At 49.7% G+C, this 24,644-nt stretch overlaps 3 protein-coding genes across 3 annotated transcripts; 1 reads left to right on the forward strand and 2 right to left on the reverse strand.

The window, feature by feature from the left end:
• Positions 1–1,332: 1,332 nt before the first annotated feature.
• On the reverse strand, positions 1,333–8,642 carry LOC121108033 (putative olfactory receptor 14L1). Its single transcript, XM_040654691.1, has 3 exons — positions 8,535–8,642; positions 2,182–2,229; positions 1,333–2,133 (listed from the first exon to the last, which is right to left on the reverse strand). Exons 1-3 carry the CDS (start codon positions 8,640–8,642, stop codon positions 1,333–1,335), a joined length of 957 nt encoding a protein of 318 aa, XP_040510625.1.
• A 1,579-nt stretch (positions 8,643–10,221) lies between these two features.
• Positions 10,222–17,490, forward strand: LOC121108034 (olfactory receptor 14J1-like). Its single transcript, XM_040654692.1, has 2 exons — positions 10,222–10,617; positions 16,954–17,490. The coding sequence occupies exons 1-2, from the start codon at positions 10,222–10,224 to the stop codon at positions 17,488–17,490; spliced, it is 933 nt and encodes a 310-aa protein (XP_040510626.1).
• A 5,951-nt stretch (positions 17,491–23,441) lies between these two features.
• Positions 23,442–24,023, reverse strand: LOC112530823 (olfactory receptor 14C36-like; the record flags this gene model as incomplete). The annotated part of the gene is made up of 1 exon (XM_025145347.2): positions 23,442–24,023. A coding segment is annotated over one exon (582 nt), but the record flags the coding sequence as incomplete, so codon positions are not given.
• Positions 24,024–24,644: the final 621 nt, after the last annotated feature.

The following is a 24,644-nucleotide window of genomic DNA, read 5'->3' on the forward strand; positions in this document are numbered from 1 at the left end:
ACTGCAGGGCTGAAACCACAGAGTGATGGTCAATGGCTCAATGTCTGGATGGTGATCATGGGTCAGTGCTGGGATCGATACTCTTTAATACCTTCATCAGTAACACTGAGAGTGAGATGGAGTGCACTTACATCAAGTATGCGGATGACACCAAGCGGTGTGGTGTTGTGCTGGTTTATGACTTTTGTTATCATTATTCCACACCATCACATCATGGAGTGCACTGGGAGTCTCAGAAGAGAAGAAATGTGCTGCAGCTCCCAGAAAACTCTGCTGTTCTGTTCCCATTTTCCAATCAGAGGGAAAGATGAAACTGACTGTAAGTCATGAGACTTTCTCTGTTTGCTCCCTGGCAGATCAGAGGAAGAACCTCCGTTTTCAGAAACTCTTTCATTTATTTGATTTATTAGCGTCGATCTCAATTAACTTGTATTTCTACTATTAGCAAATTAGTTTTCCTCCACAGACTGTTGCTGCTGTTTGTACTTGCTTTTTGTTTGTCTGTTTGTTTCCCTCTTTGTTCCTCCGCCCTATTCCTCTCCCCATATTTTGGGCCAGTGGACCTGTGGGCCTGCTGTCCCCCTGTCATGGACACAGGTAGATCTAGAGATAACCATGACAGGGTCTGAGCATTATCCCAGCCCCTTCCCCTGTGCTGAACCCCTCCACCAACAAGCACTGCTGCTGCGGCTGCTTTTTTCCCTTCACTTCTGGGTGTGGGGATCCTCAAGGACAGCACCAGGACTGTCACCTGCCCCACTGCCGTGCCTGAAGTTTGATGTCCCTCTGAAACTGTGGCACCCAAACTTCACCCAATATTTGAGGAGAGGCTGCACCAGCACAGAGCAGATTGGGACAATCCCTTCCCTCACCCAGAGGCCATCAGTGCTGGCCCTGATGCACCCCAGGGGACAATTGGCTCTTTTGGCTGTCAGGGCAAACTGCTGGCTCATGCTCAGCTCCACATGGACCAGGACACCCAGATCCTTTTCCCAGAGACGCAACCCAGCCCTACGTCCCCCAGTCTGTACACACGGACAGGGCTGTCCCATCCCAGGTTCAGAATCTAGCACTTGCTCTTGTTAAAATTCATGCATTTGGTGATTGCTCAGCTCTGAATTCCCCTCTTCAAGGACTCTCCACAACCTTCAGGCAAACTTCAGGCAGTGCATTATGGATATCGGGTTTTATTAAGCAGATGCTAAGTTAGCAGTGATCTACATTTAGACACATATTTACACAACTGGAAATAGAAACAAACCAGAATCATTCCTCAGTTGAACTCGGATGAAAACAGTCATTTGTCACAGAGAACAGTATAAGGAAGAGAAACTAATAATTCTGGAAGCAGAGAGCCGACTTATCACAGTACAGAAACATTCGTGAAATGACTTTCCTAACTAAACACATGAGCTCCTTGTTTCTCAGGCTGTAGATGAGAGGGTTCAGTGTTGGAGGCACCAATGAGTACAGAAATGAAACCACCAGATCCAGGGATGGGGAGGAGACGGAGGGGGGCTTCAAGTAGGCAACTGAGGCAGTGTTGACAAATAGGAAGACCACAACCAGGTGAGAGAGGCACGTGGAGAAGGCTTTGTGCCGTCCCTGCTCAGAGGGCATCCTCAGCACAGCCCTAAAGATCTGCACATAGGAGGAAAGAATGAAAACAAAACACCCAGATACTAAAGAAGCAGTGACCACAAGAAGCCCAATTTCTCTGAGGTAGGCATCTGAGCAGGAGAGCTTGAGGATGTGGGGAATTTCACAGAAGAACTGATCCACAGCATTGCCTTGGCACAGAGGCAGTGAGAATGTACTCGCAGTGTGCAGCAGAGAATTAAGGACCCCAGTGCCCCAGGCAGCTGCTGCCATGGTGGCACAAGCTCTGCTGCCCAGCAGGGTCCCGTAGTGTAAGGGCTTGCAGATGGCCATGTACCGGTCATAGGACATCACAGTGAGAAGGGAATATTCTGCTGACAGGAAGAAGAAAAAGAAAAAGACCTGTGCAGCACATCCTGCGTAGGAGATGTCCCTGGTGTGCCAGAGGGCATTGGCCATGGCTTTGGGGAGAGTGGTGGAGATGCAGGCCAGGTCGAGGAGGGCGAGGTTGAGGAGGAAGAAGTACATGGGGGTGTGCAGGCGGTGGTCGCAGGCTACGGCTGTGCTGATGAGGCTGTTGCCCAGGAGGGCAGCCAGGTAGATGCCCAGCAAGAGCCAGAAGTGCAGGAGCTGCAGCTGCCGCGTGTCTGCCAACGCCAGGAGGAGGAACTCGCTGATGGAGCTGCTGTTGGGCATCTGCAGTTCCTGGGCATGGAGTCCTGTTCAGAGTGCAGAAGATAGTGACAAGTCAAGACCATTCTCAGAGTCACTCCTCCTGCTATACTCTAAAAGTTATTCTTTCTCCTAGGAAAATGTTCATTTAGCTGCATAACTTGAATTTAAGTTCATGAAGGTCAGCATTCCATAAGCAGAATAAGCTTATGGAGATTTAACCTTCCTCCCATTTTCTAATCTTATCCCATCTTCCAGGTTGTTATCATCTGTTTCCATATCTCATACATTTAACCCCACTAATTGTAAAGCCCCCAGGGGCAAATTCCGGGCCCTTCAATTTCTGTTAGAGAAAGCTGCCTGTTTGCAGGATAAGTGCATAATTCATGTCTGCAGAAGCAATGATGATTTCAGCTGGTTCCATCCTTTCAGAAAAAAGAGGCTGAAAGCACATTCTGCGTGACTGTTCACAAAACAAGTAATGGAAAAAAGTGCAATTCAGGAGTCTCAGAGATGCCTTCAAAACTTTTAGAATTCTGCCTCCTCTCCTTTTTCCAATGAGTTGGGAAGGGAAAATCCCTGCCTTTTCTCACCTCTTGCAAGTGCCCTTGGAAACATTCTGGGGTGCAGCGTAGCTGCGATCCCCCTGCCCCAGGCAGCAACTGTGGCAGCAGAAGGCCCCTGCCCTGCCCTGCCGGGGGGCTCCTTCCCCCCATGTCTCCCCGCAGCGCCCTGGGCAGCTCCCCGGGCAGGCTGAGTGCTGAGCCTGGCAGGCGGCACAGTCCCTGCCCCGGCACACAGCCCCTGGGGCACAGCAGGGACCCTGCTCTGCACCACAGCCCTGGGCACCCGGCTGCACCCCCGGCTGCACAGCCTGCAGCCGTCCTGGGACACGCAGCCCTCAGGGCTGTGCTCTGACACTGCAGCTCAGAAGCCCTCAGCTGGAGCAGGTCTTTCTCCACAGTAAAGAAACATGGAGCACCTTCAGCCAGATATCCAATGGGATGTCCAAGAGTTAGTGATCTCTCCAGGAAAATCAGAGCATTTGCCTGGAGCAAAACACTTACCTTGTCAAGGATAGTGAGAAATGCACCTTCAGTGGCTCTCAGCCTGCTATTGTGCCACACAGCCTGTAAGCTCTCTTCCTTCTCTCCTCCCCATCTCCGGATGGTCATGGCCCCAGCCCTGCTGTGTGGTGCTCAGGAGCTGCTCCTGGGCACAGCTGTCTCTGTGCAGCACTGCCCTCTTGTATGAGCTCCCTGTGTCTCAGGAGCCCGGCCCAGATCAGCAGCAGAGGCGGTGATTTCCTTCTTCCCAGATCTCTCCCTGGAGATATCCACGGCCCTTCTGAGCTGACAGCTCCTGCAAGGCAGCACGGTCATCACTGCAGAACATACTTTGAAGTCAGCTCCATTAATAAGCAAGTTCCCTGGATGTCAGAAGCATGGATGCTCCTACTAAATGAAATTTGACCACAAAAGAAGCAAATACCAAATCTGGAAACCTCTGCTCATGATGCATTGGAAGAAAGACAGATAGACAGACAGAGAAGGATGGGGAGGGGTTGAGTTCCCCTGTTCTGGGCAGTGGTAGGGCTGAGGCAGTGCAGGCATAACATTACAGAATCATAGAATGGCTGAGGTTGTAGGGGACGTTAAAGGGCACCTAGTTCCATGCCCTCAGCCACAGGCAGGACTGCCCACCAAAGATCAGGCTGCCCAGGATCCCATCCATCCTGACCATAACGCCTCCAGGGATGGGGCACACAGAATATCTTTGGGCAACCTGTTCCACTTCCTTTGAGTACAAAATGTGTTCCTAACGTGAAACCAAAATCTCCCCCCTCTAATTTAAAGCCATTTCCCTTTGTCCTATTACTATCTGACCATCTCATCCCAACCGTAGGGTTCAGCATCTCATCACCTGATGGAAACCCTGGGGCTGAAATGGAATCAGTTCCCCACAGGTCCATGGGAGTCGGGAGTGTTCTTAGCTGAGGTCAGATGTGCACAGTGAGGTGTCTATGTGTGAGCCCCTCATCTGAATGCTTGGTCTTTATTGAACAGGAACTGTGTTGCTCACACAGACACACTCAGTGATGCCCAAGGTGCCTGGGCTGATCCTAGTTGTGTGCTGGTGCTTGTAAAGTGTGGTGGAAAATCTCTGAGATAGACACCTCCTTCCTGAGCATCAGCTGAGGGCCAGAAGGGAGGAATTCTTGGCCATCCTAAATGCCACCACAGCCCTGTGCTCAGGGCACCCAGTGTGCCTTTTGCACCTGTCCCCATGGAGCACGTAGCGTTACTCCTTTGATCAAATGGATGAGCTCACAACAGAAGAGTCAGATCTTCCTCACTTCTCCATCTGTTCCATACTCTGGAGTTCAAGGCATTACAAAGCTATGGCACGTCTACATTATTTCACTGACGACACCTCATTTTGAAGATACCAAAATGGGAGGTGCTGTTGCCTCCACTAAGGGTGGAGAGGACTTGCAGAGAGATGTGGACAAGTTAGAGAACTGGGCATGCAGCAACCACATGAAGTATAACCAGAACAAGGGACTGATTCCACACCTGGGGAGGGTCAACCCTAGACATACACACTGACTGCGGATGGGACACTGTCTTGCTATCAGGGATTTGGGGGTCCTGGTTGTGCAAAGGTCATTGTCCTGCTCTGCACTGCCGCAGCCTCACCTGGAGCACTGGGTGCACTTCTGGGCATCACAGAACATAAAGGACATAAAACTATGGGAGTGTGTCCAAAGGAGAGCACTGGACGAGGACCCCAAGGAAAGGAGTTACAGCACCAAGATTGCAGGAGTTCAAGAAGCATTCAGACAACACTCTCACTGATATGGTCTGCTATTTGGGTAGTTGTGTGGAGCCAGAAGTTGGACTTGATAATCCTTGTGTGTCCTTTCCAGCACAGGATATTCTAGGATTCTATGATAGTGGGTACAAGCATGATGATGTTGGAGTCACTGTGCTGTGGCAGTGGATAGGAGCTTACTGACACCTGAGTCGTTGTGGTGTCTCGGTGGTGTAGTGAGCAGTGATGTCAGAATTACTGAGTTGTGGCAGTGGTCAGGATTACAGTGATGTCAGAGTCACAGCGCTGTGAATTAAGGGGAGAAAATCTCAGTGAGTTCAGCACCACTGCATTATATCACAGCTGATACGAGCGCAGTGGTGTTGCAGTCAGTCAGGAGCTCTGCATGTGGGTGAGCATCAGACATGGCATCGCCAGAACCAAACACTCCCAGTGAGGAAATGGAGCGTGAAAAACAGCTAGGCCTCAGAGATCTGAAGTTCCAAGTTTTATTGTCACTGACTATTTGTTCAGACTGGGCCCTTCTCACATCCCACAGCCTGGGATGAGATACACTGCCCACATGGGACTTGGGCCTCATGGCATCCTTGCGCCCCATGCAGAGCCTGGGAGATGCTGTCCCCTTGTCTTTCATTTGACTCACACCAACGCCCATCTCACTGCCCCAGGAAGGGCCCTGAGCCAGCAGGAGGGACAGGATCTCCCTGCCAAGGGTCTGGGGATCAGGGCTTGGCCTTTCTGCTTCATAACACAAAGGAGGTTTTTCTTAGCATCACAGCCACCATCCCAGAGCCTTTGCCTGCCTGTCAGCATGGCTGCCAATTATCTGCTCTAACAAGTCCCTGGGGAAGCTTGCTTGTTAGTGGCCCTCAGTGGGGCCCATTAATACTCCAAGAAACTTCTCTGTTCCTTCTGACTTGGTCTTCTTGAGCACTTCATGCCATCTTCTCTCTGCCCTGGAGGTTGATGGACTGAGCAGCGAAGGCCACCTGAGGCCCATTGAAACCTAAGGAGCCCTCATGTGCCTTGTGCCTTCCTGTCGTCTTCTTCAGGTGTTCAGAACTTGTACAGCTAACTGGAGAGGTATCTGGAGAAAGCTTAAAGAGCAAGAGTCAGATGGGCATTTAAGAAGTCTCCATATTTATTTATTTATTTATTTATTTATGGTTGTGTTTAAACAAGAAGTTAAAGCAGCACTTGGCAGTTGATACTGATCCAGGATGTCCCCTAATGAGCTTTGCTCTGTCACTTTGTGGAGAAACATCCTCCTCAACTTCCCCACTCCATTTCTACTCCCATTGGCCCCATGGGACTGGCATTACTTTCCCCCACATCACTCTTCTCCTCTGGAGTCACCTGCTCACTGTTAAACCTCCTTTGCACCAACCACCACTGGCTTTCCTCCGAGAACCAGCTGCACGTGGGCAATGAAAGAGTTCTCTCTTTTTTTTGCCAACAAACAGAAGGAAATGTGATGCAATTGAATGAACAGTAAAACACAGTGATCAGCTGCATGCCTTGTCCAAGCTGCATCTACTGAGCTTTGTCTTTCACCCAGAATATCTGTAGAAGAAATGAGTTAGACAGAGATAGGAAGGGATAGATATAATCACAGTGAATGAGTTGACAAGAGAGTCCGTCAGACTTTGGAGAGATGGAGCAGGTTCCCGTAATGTTCCTGAAGGTCACAGATCAGCCAGATAGTTGGGAGGTATCTGAGTGAACAAAGAACAAGGGATGGGGAAGTCTGGAACGGGGTGGGAAGAGCATGTGTCCAGATGGCCTGCTGAAAACATGCCCTTCAGCATGGTCACGTATTAAGGAGAGCTGGAGACCTCTGGAGGATGAGAGACATGAAATACGCAGCAGGGTAGAGCAGCAGTTGCGTTGTCCTGCAAACACATTTCTGGAAAAGACTTTCATTTTTCAAGGAAAAAAAAAAAAAAAAAAGTAGACACAAAATCCCATCAAAGACCACTGCTTTCAGTTTAAAAAAGAAAGCGGACATCTGAGAATATCAGAATTTGAGTAGTGTGTTAACACATTTACATTGATTTCTATCTTTTTCTTCAATTCTGTGTTTCAATTTTGTTGACATAAACATCTTCCAGACTTGCTGCTTCAAAAAGAAAACCTCTGTTTGTCTCTCCTCACATGGAAGTGCTCCAAACCAAATAAGGTTGTGTGAACTTTTCAAAATCCACTCCCGTTTGCTGACATCTTTCTTCTCCTGGAGGCACCACTCTGGATAATGCCTTCCCTCCACCTTCCAGACATGGTTTCTTCATATGAAAAAGGAGGAGAGTGACTCTTTACATCATTTCTGAATAGTAGGTAAAGCATGAATGGTAATAAGCTAAAAGAGAGATTTACATTTGATCTTGGGAAGGCATTCCTTACATTTTGTAGATCATGATGTGAGGTGCAGGACGGGTGTGGAACAGGTAGCCCAGAGAAGTTGTGGCTGCCCCATCCCTGGAGATGTTCAAGATGTCACGGGCCCCAGGCATCCAGATCTACTGTGTGACAGCCCTGCCCACAGCAAGGGAGTTGGAATTAGATGCTCTTTAAGGTCCTTCCAACCCAACTCATTCAAGGATTCTGCGATTCCTGTCACTTTCTTCCAAGTTGAAATCCCTTTTTTTAGGTATTCCCTGATCACCTCCTCTTTCACTCAGGGCACATGTGCATTGAACCGACATTTCCCACCTGTCTCTGGCACCTAGGATTCCAAGAAGCCCAGGCCAACTAATTAACAGCAAGGGCAGGAAGGAAAGGAGTATCAGAGTCTTTTCCATGTCCTGTCTCACCAGGTTCCCTGTCCCATTCTACTCTGGGCCCACATTCTCCCTAGCCTTCCTTTTGTAGCTTACATATTTCTACAAGCCATTCTCGTCAGTGATATGCCTGGACACATTCAATTGCAGTTGATCTCTAACTTTCCTAAGCTCATCTCAGCAGGTACACTGGACGAAGTCTCTGCATTGCTGCCAGGTGACCTCTTCTAGTCCGCTCCCTGTATGTTTGGGCTTGACCAGGTCTACCGTTCCCATCTGTCTGTGGAGAACATCTTCCACATGCTCTTACTGATCAGGAAGCCAGGAATGGAGACTGTTGGTCTCCTCTGTTGGCCATTTCCATTCACTCTGACCTGGCTGCTCTGCCATCCCCAGGCATAGCTCAGTGCACTTTCACAGAGGGCAGTCGCCCTTCCTTGTCTCCTCGCCCATCCATCGTAAAGACTCTGTATCCCCCTTGTGCTGCAGTTCTGTTGTGGAAGCCATTAAACCCTGTCCCCGTGGTCCAAACAAGACCTCAGGCCTGCAACTGTACAAACATTTCTAGCTCTGCATGTGCTGCTGTTCTAATAGTGTAAGAACACATAAGAAAACAACCTAATTGGAAAGCGTCATTGAACTAAGACTGACTGGCAGGATAGCCCATCTTTGCTTTTTGTGTTCAGATGGTGGCATAAAGGCATTAGTTCCATTGTGGGGCTCAAGGTTGTCCAAGAAGCACAGGCACTCGTAGGGCATGGCCTTCCTGATGGCCCTGTGCTGCATTTGCAGCTGCATGGGCTACTGCCATGCACAGGGGAAGTCCACCCCTCCCTGTCCTTCTCCATGTGCCTTTTTTGTGACAGCAAACACTCTCTGGTAAGACTAACCATATGTCTGGAATTGCTGACTGTCCGCTGGATATTTGGTGGTTAATTCAGCAGATATCAAAGCATAGACATGATGCTGTTGTCTTTCAGGAGCTGTCGGCCATGGAGACCCAGGGACATCTCAGGGGAGATGAGACGAGAGGATGAAAATGACATACTCTGCTGCTGATCTGGGCTGGGCTCCTGGGATACAGGGAACACCTACAAGTGGGCAGTGCTGCAGAGAGACAGCTGTGCCCAGGAGCAGCTCTTCTGCACAGAACAGCAGGGCTGGGGGAATGTTCTGCAGATGACATGAAGATAGAAGAGAAAGGACAGAGAGATTACAGGATGTATGGGGTGTGAACAGCCTATGAGCTCACTGCAGGAGGACTGCTCACAGCTCTTGGCAAGGTAAGTCTTGCTGCAGACAATGCAGCTGCTTTTAATGGGCAATCACAAAATTTGAGACAACCCATAGGAGATCGGCCAGAAGACATACCATTTTTGCTAATCATGGAGAAGGAACTGCTCCAGCTGAGGGCTTCTGTGCTGCAGTGACAGAGCACAGCCCTGACAGCTGCGTGCCCCAGGACGGCTGCAGGCTGTGCAGCCAGGGGTGCAGCCGGGTTCCCAGGGCTGTGGTGCAGAGCAGGGTCCCTGCTGTGCCCCAGGGGCTGTGTGCCGGGGCAGGGACTGTGCCGCCTGCCAGGCTCAGCACTCAGCCTGCCCGGGGAGCTGCCCAGGGCGCTGCGGGGAGATGTGTGGGGGGAAGGAGCCCCCCGGCAGGGCAGGGGGATCACAGATATGCTGCAAACGAAAATGTTTCCAAGAGCACTTTGCAAGAGGAGGAACACGGGAGGGATTTTTCTTTTATATCCTTAGGGAAGGGAAAAGGATGGGAGGCTGAAATCTAAGAGGACCTGTCAACTTTGAACACATCTCTGAGACTCCTGAATCTTACTTTAATCAATAGAGAATTCTCAATTGTACCTTTCTCAGTGTGCTGTTATACGAACAACCTCCTAAAGTGCTTTCAGCCTCTCCTCTCCCAAAGGACAGCACCAGCTGAAATTGTCGTAATTCCCTGCAAACATGAATTATGCACTTCGCCTCTTAATAGGCATTTTCTCTAACAGAAATTTTAGTGCATAGAAGTTCAGGTTAGGGGCTCTTAGAGAAGTTGGGGTAAAGATAAGATATGTAGAAACAGCTCCTTGGAGGAAAATATCCAAGAGGCTGGGATATGATTAGGAAATGATTAGGAAATGATTAGGAAAGTAATGATTAGGAAAGAAAAGCTCTTTAAGCTTTTACTTCTTACATGACGCTGAAGCTCATGAAAATGAACTCATGTTATGGAGTTAAATCGACTTTCTGAGTGTAGCAGGAGGACTGTCTCTGAAAATGATGTAAAATTGTCATTATCTTCTTCATTCTGAACAGGAGTCCATGCCCAGGAACTGCAGATGCCCAACAGCAGCTCCATCAGCGAGTTCCTCCTCCTGGCGTTGGCAGACACGCGGCAGCTGCAGCTCCTGCACTTCTGGCTCTTGCTGGGCATCTACCTGGCTGCCCTCCTGGGCAACGGCCTCATCAGCACAGCCGTAGCCTGCGACCACCGCCTGCACACCCCCATGTACTTCTTCCTCCTCAACCTCGCCCTCCTCGACCTGGGCTGCATCTCCACCACTCTCCCCAAAGCCATGGCCAATGCCCTCTGGCACACCAGGCACATCTCCTATGCAGGATGTGCTGCACAGCTCTTTTTCTTTGTCTTCTTCATCTCAGCAGAATATTCCCTTCTCACCATCATGTCCTATGACCGCTACGTTGCCATCTGCAAGCCCCTGCACTACAGGACCCTGCTGGGCAGCAGAGCTTGTGCCACCATGGCAGCAGCTGCCTGGGGCACTGGGCTTCTCAATGCTGTGTTGCAAACTGCCAATACATTTTCCCTGCCTCTGTGCCAGGGCAATGCTGTGGATCAGTTATTCTGTGAAATCCCCCACATCCTCAAGCTCTCCTGCTCAAAATCCTACCTCAGGGAAGTTGGGTTACTCCTTTTCATTGTCTGTTTATCATTTGGGTGTTTTGTCTTCATTGTTGTGTCCTATGTGCAGATCTTCAGGGCTGTGCTGGGGATGCCTTCTGAGCAGAGACGGCACAAAGCCTTCTCCACGTGCCTCCCTCACCTGGCCGTGCTCTCCCTGTTAGTCAGCACAGGCTTTTTTGCCTACGTGAAACCCCTCTCCCAATCCTCCCCATTCCTAGATCTGGCAGTGGCACTTCTATACTCTGTGGTTCCTCCAACACTGAATCCCATTATCTACAGCATGAGGAACAAGGAGATCAAGCATGCCCTCAGCAAACTGTTGCAGTATGTGCACTATTCCAGCTTCAATAAAGTGCCCATCTTCCTCACATGATTCCCACTGATGCTTCTTCATATTTTATGTATGTTTGATTTTTTTGTTTGTGCAATTGTGATACAGTAATCTGTAAAAAAATGTTGCTTTTTTTCCACTTCTTTTTCACATCTACTTTCTATTTTCTCACAGCCTAGAGCTCATGCAAATATGGAACCAGGTTCCCTGAGTAGGTTAAAAGACAGTAAAAAAGCTTGCAAAAACTACTTTTCCTTTGCTCGTCTCTCTTCCTGCCTTGCCTGAATCTGGGGGAGGTACAGCCACAGACAGCAGCACAACACGCTCTTTTCATTCCTGCTCACTCTACACTGCCCCACTGCTCTCAAGTCCTTGCATTTGTGCAGACCTGAAGGTCTTGTGTGTCTCACCACAGCCCTGTTATCTCTACAGCAGAACTCCGGGTGCGCTGCTGTGTTTTGTGCCTCTTTAGCAGAAATTAGCACGGCCACGGCACACCTTCCCCAAGTATTCTACCATCTTCTCAGGATCCTGCAGTTGCTCGGAGATGAAGTTCCAAATTCCTGGGGGTGCCCACTGCTCTAGGTTCCTGCCCAGACCGTCCCACACCCCCTGCCATACAGAGCTTTCCGGCCTTGGGGCAGATCTCTCAGTGATTTTCTTGAATGGTTGTTTAACCTGAAGCATAACCTGAAACACATTACCAACACGTAGCAATGGGAGCACGCTGGTTTGAACATCCCACGGATAGTCAGAGTTCTCAGGAGCTGCTGTAACTAGCTCTCAAGCTCTAGGGAAAGAAGGAGAAGTGAAAGGGAGGCTGAGGGACTGCTGGAAAGTGTCCTCCCTTATCTCCTCCATAGCCGGGCTCTCCGAGGAGACAAAGCCAAGGGTGTAATTAGTAATCATATCAGCAATATGACTTCCAAAACCCAAAGATGGCTGCAGACTGCAACACACACAGAACTTTCGTTAGTCAGCTGCCAGTTTTATCTTGATATAAGCCATGGCCAAACAGCACAGCAAAATACAACCCCTAATCCAGTCCCCAGAGTTGACAAACAGTGCAGCAGGGGAAAACAAGCAGCAAGCAAGGAGATGTGCAATGCAGTTTTGTGAGAGGACTCAGTGAGCTCCATAACTAGGGAAACAATCAGTATCATGGCCAGCAATTATTCAACTACCACAAGGCCCTGTGTTAACTTGCTCTGGACAGATCTGCTGTTATTTCCACACTAGGAGCCCCATATTGGGCACCCAAATGACTGTGGATCTTTAACCCGACTGGTGGCTCAGCACCACACAGTGCTTTGTGCACTGCCCCCTTCCCAGTGCGTTGGGGACGAGAAATGGGAAAAAAAACAAAGTACAGTTCGTGGGTTGAAATAAACCTATTTCCTGATAGAGATCAAAGGAAAAGGGTAATATTTATGACTATATATACATGTATATGTGACAGTACATAACAAGTGATGCACAAGCACTTGCTCACCACCCTCTAACCAATGCCCAGCTGGCCCCTGGGCAGCAAAATAGAGAGAGACGAACTCCCACCACTTTCAGTACTCCTTCTGCTTGCTGTCAGATGGTACAGAATGTCCCTTTGGCCACTTTCAGTCAGCTGTCCTCATTCTGTCTTCTCCCAGCTCCTTGGGCCCTCCACTAACAATGGTCCTGGCTCTGTACAACAGTGCTTAGCAGCAGATATAAACATCGGAGTGTTAACAATGTTGTTTTTCTCCTAGAACCAAAACATTGCATCACACGAGACAGTGAAGAAAACAGTTCCATCCCAGCTGTAACTCAGACACACCCCTGTCCCCTTCCTCTTGCTCTTCCTGTTTAGGAAGCAGGGAACAGATGCTGCCAGTCTCCTCTTTAAGCCATTTCCATCAGTTCTCAGTTGGTTCCTCTGCCACCCCCAGGCAGAGCTCAGTGCACTCTCACAGAGGGCAGCAGCCTATCCTCGACTTCCTTGACCATCCAGCAGAAAGAGTCTGCACCCCCCTTTGCTACAGCTCAGAGGTGGGAACCATGCCACCATGTCTCTGTGAGCCAAATAAGACTCTGGGCCTGCAAATGCACAGAGATTTTGAGCTCGCTGAGTTAATGTTTGTGGTCTTCTCCTTAGTGTAAAGACACTTCAGAAAGAGTCCCATTCCAGAAACATTATTTGATTTAGCTTGGTTGGGCCGTGCATCTACAGCACGGTACTGGTATTCAGAAGGTGGCACACAGATATTAGGCCCATTGTGGGGCTCACAGTTGTCCAGCAAGCACTGACACTACCATGGCATGGCTTTCCTGAAGGTCCTGAGCTGCATTTGCCATCTGGCTGAGGTGTGCTGGAGACCTCAGGGAACTGCCATGCAAAGGAGAGCCCAGAACAAAGGAAGGTGTCATCAGTGAGAGAATGTAGGTGTGTCACAGCTTTGTAATGCCTTAAGCTCTGGAATATGCAATAGATGGGGAATAGGGAAATATCTGACTCTTCTTCTGGTGAGCTCATCCATCTGGTCAGCAGAATAACTCTGCATGCTCCATGGGGACACTCTCAGGTGCCCGTTACTCAGAGATCTGATGACATTTAGGATGGTCAAGAATAACTCCATTCTGGCCTCCAGCTGATGCTCAGGAAGAAAGTGTCTATCTCAGAGATCTTCCACCGCATCTAGCAGGCACTCACACACTGGAAGGACCACCCCAGGCACCCTCATCTTCACTGAGCATGTGTGTGAGCAACTGAGTCAATGCTGAACAAAGAGCAGGGATTCAGATGAGAGCTCACACACAGGAACCTCACTCTATGCAACTGAACTCAACTAAGAGGACTCCGGGCTCCCATGGTCCTGTGTGGACCTCCCCAGGCACTTTGGTCACCAGTGAGTGCCTCTGGGTGAGCAATTGTTCCACACCCACTGAATAAAGACCAAGGACTCATAAGAGGGATTCATGTGTAGACAATTTATTGCACACATTGGAACCAAACAAAGAGGACTCCCACCTCCCATGGGTCCATGTGGAGCTAAATCCCATTTTAAGCCCAGGGTTTCCTTTTTTTAAGGGCCATGGGCAGAGGTTTCCAGATGATGCGTTTACACCTCTACTAAGCAAACATGCTCTGATAGGACCAACCTTGCTTCTGGAATCAGCCTCCATCCAATGGACAGTTGGTGACTAATTGAAGTGAATTCAAAGTGTGTTCTGCAATGATGGATGAAAAGCTGGACATGAGGAAGCAGTGTGCGCTTGAAGCCCAGAAAGCCACCTGTATCCTGGGCTGCATCAACAGAGGGGTGGCAGCAGGGATAGGGAGGAGACTGTCCACCCTCTGCCCTGCCCTCATGAGGCCCCACCTGGAGGACTGTGTCTGAGCCTGGGACCCCAATACAGGAGGGATGTGGAACTGTGTGAGCAGGTCCAGATGAGGGCTACAAAGATGAGCAAAGGGCTGGAGCACCTCTCCTATGGAGAAAGTCTGACGGAGCTGGATTTCTGAAGCTTCTATAAGAGAAGACTCTGGGGAGACCCCCTTGCAGCCTTCCAGAATATGACAGAGGGGGACTGACATTTTACATGGTCTGATATTGACAGGACAAGGGGGAAGGGCATTAAACAAACAGATGGGAGATTTGGGTTAGAAGTTAGGAAAATCTTTTTACTCTGAGGGTGGAGAGCCTCTCAAACAGGTTGCTCAGAGAGGTTGTGGATGCTCCATCTGTGCAGGCATCCAAGGCCAGGTTGGATGGAATGCTGGGCCACTTGATGTGATTGTTGGCAACACTGCCCATGGCAGGGGATTAGCAAGAAGGTGATCTTTAAAGTCCCCTCCAACCTAATCCTTTCCATGATTTTGTGAATCTATGATTCAGTGATGACCCTGCTGCCTTTCAGAAGCAGTCAGCCATGGAGACCCATGGACATCTCCAGAGAGATGGGGAGAAGGAAATCACCTCCTCTGAAGCTGAGCTGGGCCGGGCTCCTGGGACACAGGGAGCTCATACAAGAGGGCAGCGCTGTGGAGAGACAGCTGTGCACAGGAGGAGCACTTCTGTACAGCACAGCAGGGCTAGAGGCATGATCTGCAGGTGACATGAAGATAGAAGAGAAAAGAGAAAGAGATTACAGGATGTGTACAGTGTGAGTAGGATGTGAGCTCACTGGAGGAGCATTGCTCACCGCGCTTGACAGGGTAAGTCTCTTGCAGTAGGCAATGAAGCTGTTTTTCCAGGAGGGATCACTGAATCAGGGATATCCCTAGCAGATCTCGCTGAAGGTACTTCATGTTTCCTTACTCTGGAAAAAGACTTCTGCTCCAGATGAGGGCTTCGGTGCTTCATTGTCAGAACACAGCCCTGAGGGCTGCGTGTCCCAGGACGGCTGCAGGCTGTGCCGTTTGGGTGCAGCCGGGTGCCCAGGGCTGTGGAGCAGAGCAGGGTCCCTGCTGTGCCCCAGGGGCTGTGTGCCGGGGCAGGGACTCTGCCGCCTGCCAGGCTCAGCACTCAGCCTGCCCGGGGAGCTGCCCAGGGCGCTGCGGGGAGACGTGTGGGGGGAAGGAGCCCCCCGGCAGGGCAGGGCAGGGGCCTTCTGCTGCCACAGCTGCTGCCTGGGGCAGGGGGCTCACAGCTACACTGCACCACAGAGTGTTTCCAAGAGCACATTGCAAGAGGAGAGACAAGGTAGGGATTTTTCTGTTATATCCTTAGGGAAGGGAAAATGATTGGAGGCAGAAATCTAAAAGGGGTGGTCAACTTTGAACACATCTCTGAGACTCCCACATTATTCTTTCCTCATTCACTCTTTTTGTAAATGGTCACAGAGAATGAGCTTTCATCCCCTCTTTGCTTACCGGATATAATCCGTTGAAGTTAAGGTTGTTTTCTGCAGTCATGTATAGTGCACTTATCCTGCAAACAGGCAGAGTTCTCTAAGACTAATTTTAGTGCACAGAGGCTGGGCTTGGGGGCTCAAAAAGCAGTTGGCAGTAAAGATATGAGAAATAGAAACAGATCCAAAGAGAAAAATATTCAAGCAGCTGGGATATGGTTATGAAATGAAAGGAAAGTAAGAGCTCCTTAATCATCTCCTTCTTAAGGGATGTTGAAGCTCATGGAATTGAACACAAACTATGGAGTTAAGGGAACATATTCCAAAGATAAAGAAAAATTTTGTAGCATGCCGGGAGGACTGTTTCTGAGGAGGGTCTTGACTCATAATTATCTTATGCACTCTTTAAGCTTCAACTCTTAAGGGAAGGGGAAGCTCATGAAAAAAAACTGAAGTTATGGAGTTAAATGAACATTTTCCAAAGTGAAGGAAAAAAATTTACAGCATGACGGGAGGCGTTTCTCTGAGAATGCTCTTGACTTGTCATTATCTTCTGCACTCTGAACAGGACTCCATGCCCAGGAACCGCCGATGCCCAACAGCAGCTCCATCAGCAAGTTCCTCCTCCTGGCGTTGGCAGACACGCGACAGCTGCAGCTCCTGCACTTCTGGCTCTTGCTGGGCATCTACCTGGCTGCCCTCCTGGGCAACGGCCTCATCAGCACAGCCGTAGCCTGCGACCACCGCCTGCACACCCCCATGTACTTCTTCCTCCTCAACCTCGCCCTCCTCGACCTGGGCTGCATCTCCACCACTCTCCCCAAAGCCATGGCCAATGCCCTCTGGCACACCAGGCACATCTCCTATGCAGGATGTGCTGCACAGGTCTTCTTTTTACTATTCCTCTTTGGTGCAGAGTATTCCCTTCTCACCATCATGTCCTATGACCGCTACGTTGCCATCTGCAAGCCCCTGCACTACGGGACCCTGCTGGGCAGCAGAGCTTGTGCCAGCATGGCAGCAGCTGCCTGGGGCACTGGGCTTCTCTATGCCCTGCTGCACACTGCCAGTACATTTTCACTGCCTCTCTGCCAAGGCAATGTTGTGAACCAGTTCTTCTGTGAAATCCCCCAGATCCTCAAGCTCACCTGCTCAAAATCTTATCTCAGCGAATTTGGACTTATTATGCTTAGTGCCCTTATATTCTTTGGGTGTTTTGCTTTCATTCTTTTCTCCTATGTGCAGATCTTCAGGGCCGTGCTGAGGATACCCTCTCAGCAGGGACGGCACAAAGCCTTCTCCACATGCCTCCCTCACCTGGTCGTGCTCTCCCTGTTTCTCAGCACTGTCATGTTTGCATACCTGAAGCCCTTCTCCATTTCCTCCCCATCCCTGGATCTGACAGTGGCACTTCTTTACTCTGTGATTCCTCCAACACTGAACCCTATTATCTACAGTATGAGGAACAAGGAGATCAAGCATGCCCTCAGTAAATTGCTGCCATATACACTATTCCAGATATAATAAAGTGCACATATTCCGCACATGTTTGCCAGTGAGAGTACTGAGTTTGTGTGCCAGTGAGTTTGATTTTTTGCTTGTGTAAGTGTGATACAGTAATCTATAAATAAACATTGCAATTTATCCCTGTTCTTATTTACCATCTACTTCCTCTTTCCTCACAGAGATAGCTCATGTAAATATGGAACCAGATTCCCTGAATAGGTTACTGAGAAAGATTGCAAATAATACTTTTCATTTGCTCTTCTCTTTTCCTGCTATCTGGGGGAGGTACAGCCACGGACAGCAGCACAATGAATATATTTGCAACTCCAGGACCTATAGCAGGAATTGGAGCTGCTGCAGGGTCTTTCCCAGGAGTTGGAGAGGCTGCAGCACTGCCAGCAGATCCGGCTCTCTTCCCCTTGAGGATCCTGAAGAGTGCTGAACACAGCTCAGGAGGTGTGGGCCAGGCCCTGGCACACTGCAGTGATTTGTGCCTCTTTAGGATTAGCAGGGCCACAGCACACCTTCCCCAAAGATTCTACCACTTTCTCAGGATCCTACAGTTGCTTGGAAATGTGGTTCCAAACCCCTGGTGGTGCCCACCGCTCCAGGCACCTGCCCAGACCATCCCACACCCGGCCATGCAGAGCTATCCCGCACTGGGGCAGATCTCTCAATCATATTCTTGAATAGTTGTTTAACCTGAAACGTGACCTGAAACACATAAGTGGCATGTAGCAATGGGAGCACGTTGGTTTGAACATCCCACGGATAGACAAAGTTCTCAGGAGCTGTTGTAACTAGCTCTCGAGCTCTAGGGAAAGAAGGAGAAGTGAAAGGGAGGATGAGGGACTGCTGGAAAGTGTCCTCCCTTATCTCCTCCAAAGCCTGTCTCCCTGAGGAGACAAAGCCAAGGGTGTAATTACTGATCATATCAACAGTATTACTTCTGAAGCCCAAAGATGGCTGCAGAGCTGAATGCACACAGAACTTTCGTTAGTCAGCTGCCAGTTTTATCGTGATATAAGCCATGGCCAAACAGCACAGCAAAATAAACCCCCTAATCCAGTCCCCAGAGTTGACAAACAGTGCAGCGGGGAAAACAAGCAGCAAGCAAGGAGATGTGCAGTGCAGTTTTGTGAGAGGACTCAGTGAGCTCCATAACTAGGGAAACAATCAGCATCATGGCCAGCAATTGCCTGACTACCACAAAGCCCTGCTGTGGACAGAGTTGCTGTTATCTCAGCACTAAGAGCCCCACATGGGGCACCAAAATGGCTGCGATGGTTTAACCCGGCCGGTGGCTCAGCACCACACAGTGCTTTGTGCACTGCCCCCTTCCCAGTGGGATGGGGAAGAGAATTGGTCAGTACAACTCGTGGGGTGAAATAAAGCCATTTCCGAAGAGAGATGCCCCCACAGAAGTGCTGGACCCCCTTCCCTGTCACAGTCAGACAGAGCTGACAGAGAAGGAGAGTTGGAAGAGTGTCCCAGCTTGGCGTCATGGACGTACCCCCTGCCTGCCAACCACACTCCCCCAGGTCCCACTAAGCAACAGGTTTGAGATGCTGGAAATTGAAGGGGACATGAGTGGGGAGGCCAGGGAGAATCTGCCTAGGAAGGAGCCTAGGCTGAGGCATTCACCCCCATGCCTTGAAACTGCCTCTGTCAGGGAAGGCAGGAGGGAAATTGTGGTGAGGGATTCCCTTCTTTGGGGAATGGAGGGCTCCATTTGCAGGCCTGACCCAACCTGTAAGGAGGTGTGCTGCCTCCCTGGGGCCCACATCAGGGACATCACCAGAAAAGTCCTGGGTCTGGTTTGCCCCTCTGATTATTAACCATTACTGATAGTTCAGGTAGGCAGTGATGAAATGGCTCAGGGAAGCCTGCGAGCTTTCAAAAAGGATTTCAGGAGCTCATACTTTCACTCATACTTTACACTGCCTTTACCTCACTTTTTACACAGGGTTTACTTATACCCGACTCCAGGTGTACTCATATTTTACTTCGGATTTACTCATGCTATACTCCAGGTTTACTCACACCTTACTTCAAGTTTACTTGCACTTTACTCTGGGTTTAATCACACAGTGTTTTGGGTTGCCTCACACTTTACACCAGTTGTTTCTTAGTTTTCTCTGGGTCCCCTCAATTGTACTCCATGTGTTCCCACACCTTACTCCAGCTTTTACTGACACTTGACTCCAGGTTCACACCTAATTTACTCTGGGTTCACTCACACTTGTTTCCAGTTTTACTCACAAGTTTTTCTGTGTGTGCCCACACCTTTCTCATGGTTTTATTTGCAATTTAGTCCAGGTTTTACTCACACTTTACTCAAGGTTTACTCACACTTTGCTCCTGGTTTTGCTCACACTTCACACCAGGTTTACACACACTTCACTTTGGGTTTACTCTTATGCTGGAGATGGAGAGGTCAGCTCAGCCTTGCTGAATGCTGACTCTCTGATAATGAGGCTCTGGAAAGGAGACAGAAGCTCTGAATAAACAGGGGTGTTCTGTACCAAGCCATAAGATAAGCTCTCTGCTGATTAGGAAGACTTGTTATGGAATTTGATTGCTTTCTAGCCAATGGATTGTTAGTGGAAATGTACTGAATATGTGTGTTAGAATATAAAAGGCTTGCTTTAGAAAGTAGATAGAGACAGCATCATGATCATAATCGTCACAGCAATAAGGAAATCTTCCTGGCACGAGATCCCTGTGTCGTGTTTTAGTCACACTTTGCATTGGGTTTACAGACACACTTGACACAAGGTTTAATCTTACTCTACTCTGGGTGTACTCACACTTTACTATGGGTTTTATTCACACTTTACTCCGGGTTTACTCACACTTTACTACAGTTTACCTCCAACATTTCTCCGAGTTTATTCACACTTAACTCTGGGTTTACTAACACCTTACTTTGGGTGTACTGATCTTATTCAGGGTTCACTCAAACTTTACTCTGTCTTTTCTCTATGTTTTACTCACACTTGACTCTAGGTTCTCTCACAATTTCCTCCGGGATTACTCACACTTTACTTTGGGTTTACTCAGACCTCATTTAGAGTTTACTCACACTCTACTGCAGACGTACTCACATTTTACTCCAGGTTTACACACATTTTACAACAAGTTTACTAGGACTTTACTCAGGGTTTACTCACAGCTTATTCTAGGATTCTGGGTGGTTTTTTTTTTTTACTTCCAGGGCACTTTTGGGGTCCCAACCTACAGCATGAGGCTCCGTGTGCATTCCTCCCTGCAGGACAGCCCATCCCCATTGACCCACAGGCAGCCCCTGGCAGCTATGTGCAGGCACCTTGTGGGGCAGCATGCCCCCAGCACAGCCCTGACAGCTCACACTGCCATTCTACCCCCACCAGCTGGACCCTGCCCAGCCCCAGTGTGTTCCACACAGCTCACAGCCAGCCCTGCTCCGGGCTCTGTTGGGCTCTGGACCTAGATAGGGACCAGGCCAGGCTGCCCATTCCCCAGTGCAGGTACTGAGCCCAGTAGGAACGTGGAGTGGTCCCATTTCAGCCATCAGCCCTCAGCAGATTACAGTGAAAAGTGTTGCTGGGAACCACTGGTATGAGGTCTGGGGCTGGTGGTAGCTTCCTTGAGCAGTGTCTCCTTTCTGTTCATGTAACAAGAAGTTTTGTTGGACCCTGCTACTCCCTCACGGGCATGGGGTGGTCTCCAGGGCCCAAGGATCTCCACTGACTGCACCCTTCTTCTGCAGGCCCACAAGGGCTGCAGCCCTGCAGAGCACCCAGAAGAGGGCTCATCCTATGTATGATGACAACCAGACCCTGGTGCTCCAGCTGTCCCCAGCACCCACACAGTCTTGTCCAAGGGTGGTGTTTGGGGAACTGCCAAAGTTGCAATGGGGTCTGAGGAACAGCCACAAGGTCATAGGGCTCCTGGTCATACGAGCATCTGCAGGGAAATGTCATGCCCAGGACAGCTCCCACCACTATCCATCCCTCCTCTGACCTCCATGGCCATTCCTGGGTGGCTCTGTGCTGGCCGTGCTGGTCAGAGTGGGCAGCAGACCCAGATGGATGACGCCGAGTGCAGCTAAACTCCTCTCTGGGATTCTGTGGGTGTGCAAAGCAAATGGAATGATAAGAGAGCATTTCCAAAAGCACTTGGAACATTCAGATGCAGCAAGAATGACAGGAATCCCTTCCTTCCATGCAGCGGTACATCCCCACTGCCACAGTGAAGACTGCAGACACCTCATTTCCCTGCAGATACAGAGACACTACACAGAGGATACAAGAGTCAGCTCTGATCCACATCAAATATGGGCTCCATGATGAAGAGAGCAGGTTGATGCCTCAGCAGACATGCAATGAATCAAAATATTACTGTAACAGCGTAAGAACCATTAATAAACATAAAACAACAGCAAACAAATTAGAAAATAAGAATAAAAATAAATATTATAAACATAGATGAGCAATACAGGCCTGCACTGGGACAGTCTGTGAGTCATTTGTAGAGAGATGAGAAGTTTGTTATTAATGAAAAGTGTCCATGACATCAATTTCCCCAATGCGTCTTTGAGGTCCGGGTTCCTCATGCTGTAGATGAGGGGGTTAGCTGCTGGAGACACCACTGAGTATAGAAATGACACCACCAGGTCCAGGGATTGGGAGGAAATGGAGGGAGGCTTCAGGTAGGCAAACATGCAAGTGGTGACAAAGAGAGAGAGCACAGCCAGGTGAGGGAGGCACGTGGAGAAGGCTTTGTGCCGTCCCTGCTCAGAGGGCATCCTCAGCACGGCCCTGAAGATCTGCACACAGGACAGCACAATGAAGGCAAAACACAAGGCAGAAGCCACCTTGCTCAGGATGAGCCCTGAACTGAGCGAAAAATCTTTTCCTTCTCTTCAGGCAGAATGTATGCAGTTTCACCCATCACTTTCATCCTCCCACTGTGCATGAGAGCGCAGAACATTGCTCTGTATTCTCCATCATCTCCTCACAAGATCTCACATGCTTCAGTGATGTGCCCACAGCCTTCCTTGGTTTCTCTGCCAGGGTACACAGCTTCCTCCTACCTGGCTCTTTGTGTACCAAGACCACTGCTCCCCCCCCCCCCCCCCCCCCCCCCCACCCTGCTGACTCTGTTGGGTTTCCCATCTGTGGCTTATCACTGTGATGTCCCTGCCCCATATTTGACCCAACCGTGCTTGCACTGCACAGGACAGGTGTGTTTGAGGGGGGAAGAGTTTTCCCAGCACAAGTGCCCATGGCAGCCCTCAGTGCACCACACTTCCCGGCATTCCTGCTTTACAGATCCAGTGCTGCCCCAGCCATGTCCCACACATGGGTCTGCAGACAGCCCCGCTCTACCACCAGGAGCGTGGAGATGGCTTCAGGAAAAAGCTCTGCCATCAACATGCAGGCAGTGCTGGAAATGGCTGATGTGAGAGGCTCAGGGTGACAAATATCCAGAGCAACCCTCCTGGTACACCCACGTCCCCCAGGGCGTAGACAAGGAGGGGAGTATGGAAGTGAAAAGAGAGCAGCAACACAAAGACCACCTCCTGCTGCTGTCTGTGGCCATTGGACCTGGGAAGCAGCAGCCCCGTCTCAAACACAGATAAGGGGATGGAACTCCTGGGCAGTGAGGGGCAGCCACCATGGACACCGAGGCTGCTGCTCCGTGTTGCAGCTGGGTTCCTGGACCCTGCACTACTCCTGCATACGTCAGTCGCTCCTCCACTTTCAGAAATGGTAAAATATGGGAGCAGAGACAGACAAATTTCTGCTGGCTTCTTTATTGTGTCTATCAACAGAGCGCCTTGTTCTACAGGTACATGAAATGAGTGTGTCAAAACACAATAGAAATGAGCAGGCCAAGAATAACAATTTTGAAATCAAAGTCGTGCCTGTGAAAACAATAATGAAGACAAATAATAATAAGAGATTGTCCTAACCATTTCAGAGTTACCTTGAGACTCCTGTTCGACTAGCATGCATCTTATGGATGTTAAAGATGTATGTCTTGCTCACTGCAGCCTTGAGCTCCTGGTTTCTCAAGCCATAGAGGAGAGGATTCACTGCTGGAGGCACCACTGAGTACAGAAATGAAACCAGCAGGTCCAGGGATGGAGAAGAGATGGAGGGGGGTTTCAGATAGGCAAACATGGCTGTGCTGACAAAGAGGGAGACCACGGCCAGGTGAGGGAGGCACATGGAGAAGGCTTTGTGCCGTCCCTGCTCAGAGGGCATCCTCAGCACGGCCCTGAAGATCTGCACATAGGACGCAACAATGAAGACAAAACACCCACAGATTAAACAAAGACTAAAATAAATAATCCCAACTTCTCTGAGGTAGTCAGATTTTGAGCAGGAGAGCTTGAGGATGTGGGCAATTTCACAGAAGAACTGATCCACAGCATTGCCTTGGCAGAGACGTAGGGAAAATGCAGTGGCAGTGTGCAGCAGAGCATAGAGAGCCCCAGTGCCCCAGGCAGCTGCTGCCATGGTGGCACAAGCTCTGCTGCCCAGCAGGGTCCCGTAGTGCAGGGGCTTGCAAATGGCAACGTAGCGGTCATAGGACATCACAGTGAGAAGGGAATATTCTGCCGAGATGAAGAAGACAAACAGAAATGTCCTGTGCAGCACATCCTTTGTAGGAGATGTGCCTGGTGTGCCAGAGGGCATTGGCCATGGCTTTGGGGAGAGTGGTGGAGATGCAGCCCAGGTCGAGGAGGGCGAGGTTGAGGAGGAAGAAGTACATGGGGGTGTGCAGGCGGTGGTCGCAGGCTACGGCTGTGCTGATGAGGCCGTTGCCCAGGAGGGCAGCCAGGTAGATGCCCAGCAAGAGCCAGAAGTGCAGGAGCTGCAGCTGCCGCGTGTCTGCCAACGCCAGGAGGAGGAACTCGCTGATGGAGCTGCTGTTGGGCATCTGCAGTTCCTGGGCATGGAGTCCTGTTCAGGGTGCAGGAGATAACGATGAGTGAAGACCATCCTCAGATACACTCCTCCCGTCATATATTAAAAAAAAAATTCTTGGTCTTTGGAAATTGGCCATTTAACTCTATACTTTGTGTTTAATTTCCTGAGGTTAATTATTCTACAAGAAGTAGAAGTTAAATTAGATCTTACGTCGATTTCATTTCCTAATCATATCCCAGCTTCTGGATA

The sequence above is a fragment of the Gallus gallus genome, chromosome 33 (genome assembly GCF_016699485.2).
Source record: "Gallus gallus isolate bGalGal1 chromosome 33, bGalGal1.mat.broiler.GRCg7b, whole genome shotgun sequence".
NCBI lineage: Eukaryota > Metazoa > Chordata > Aves > Galliformes > Phasianidae > Gallus > Gallus gallus.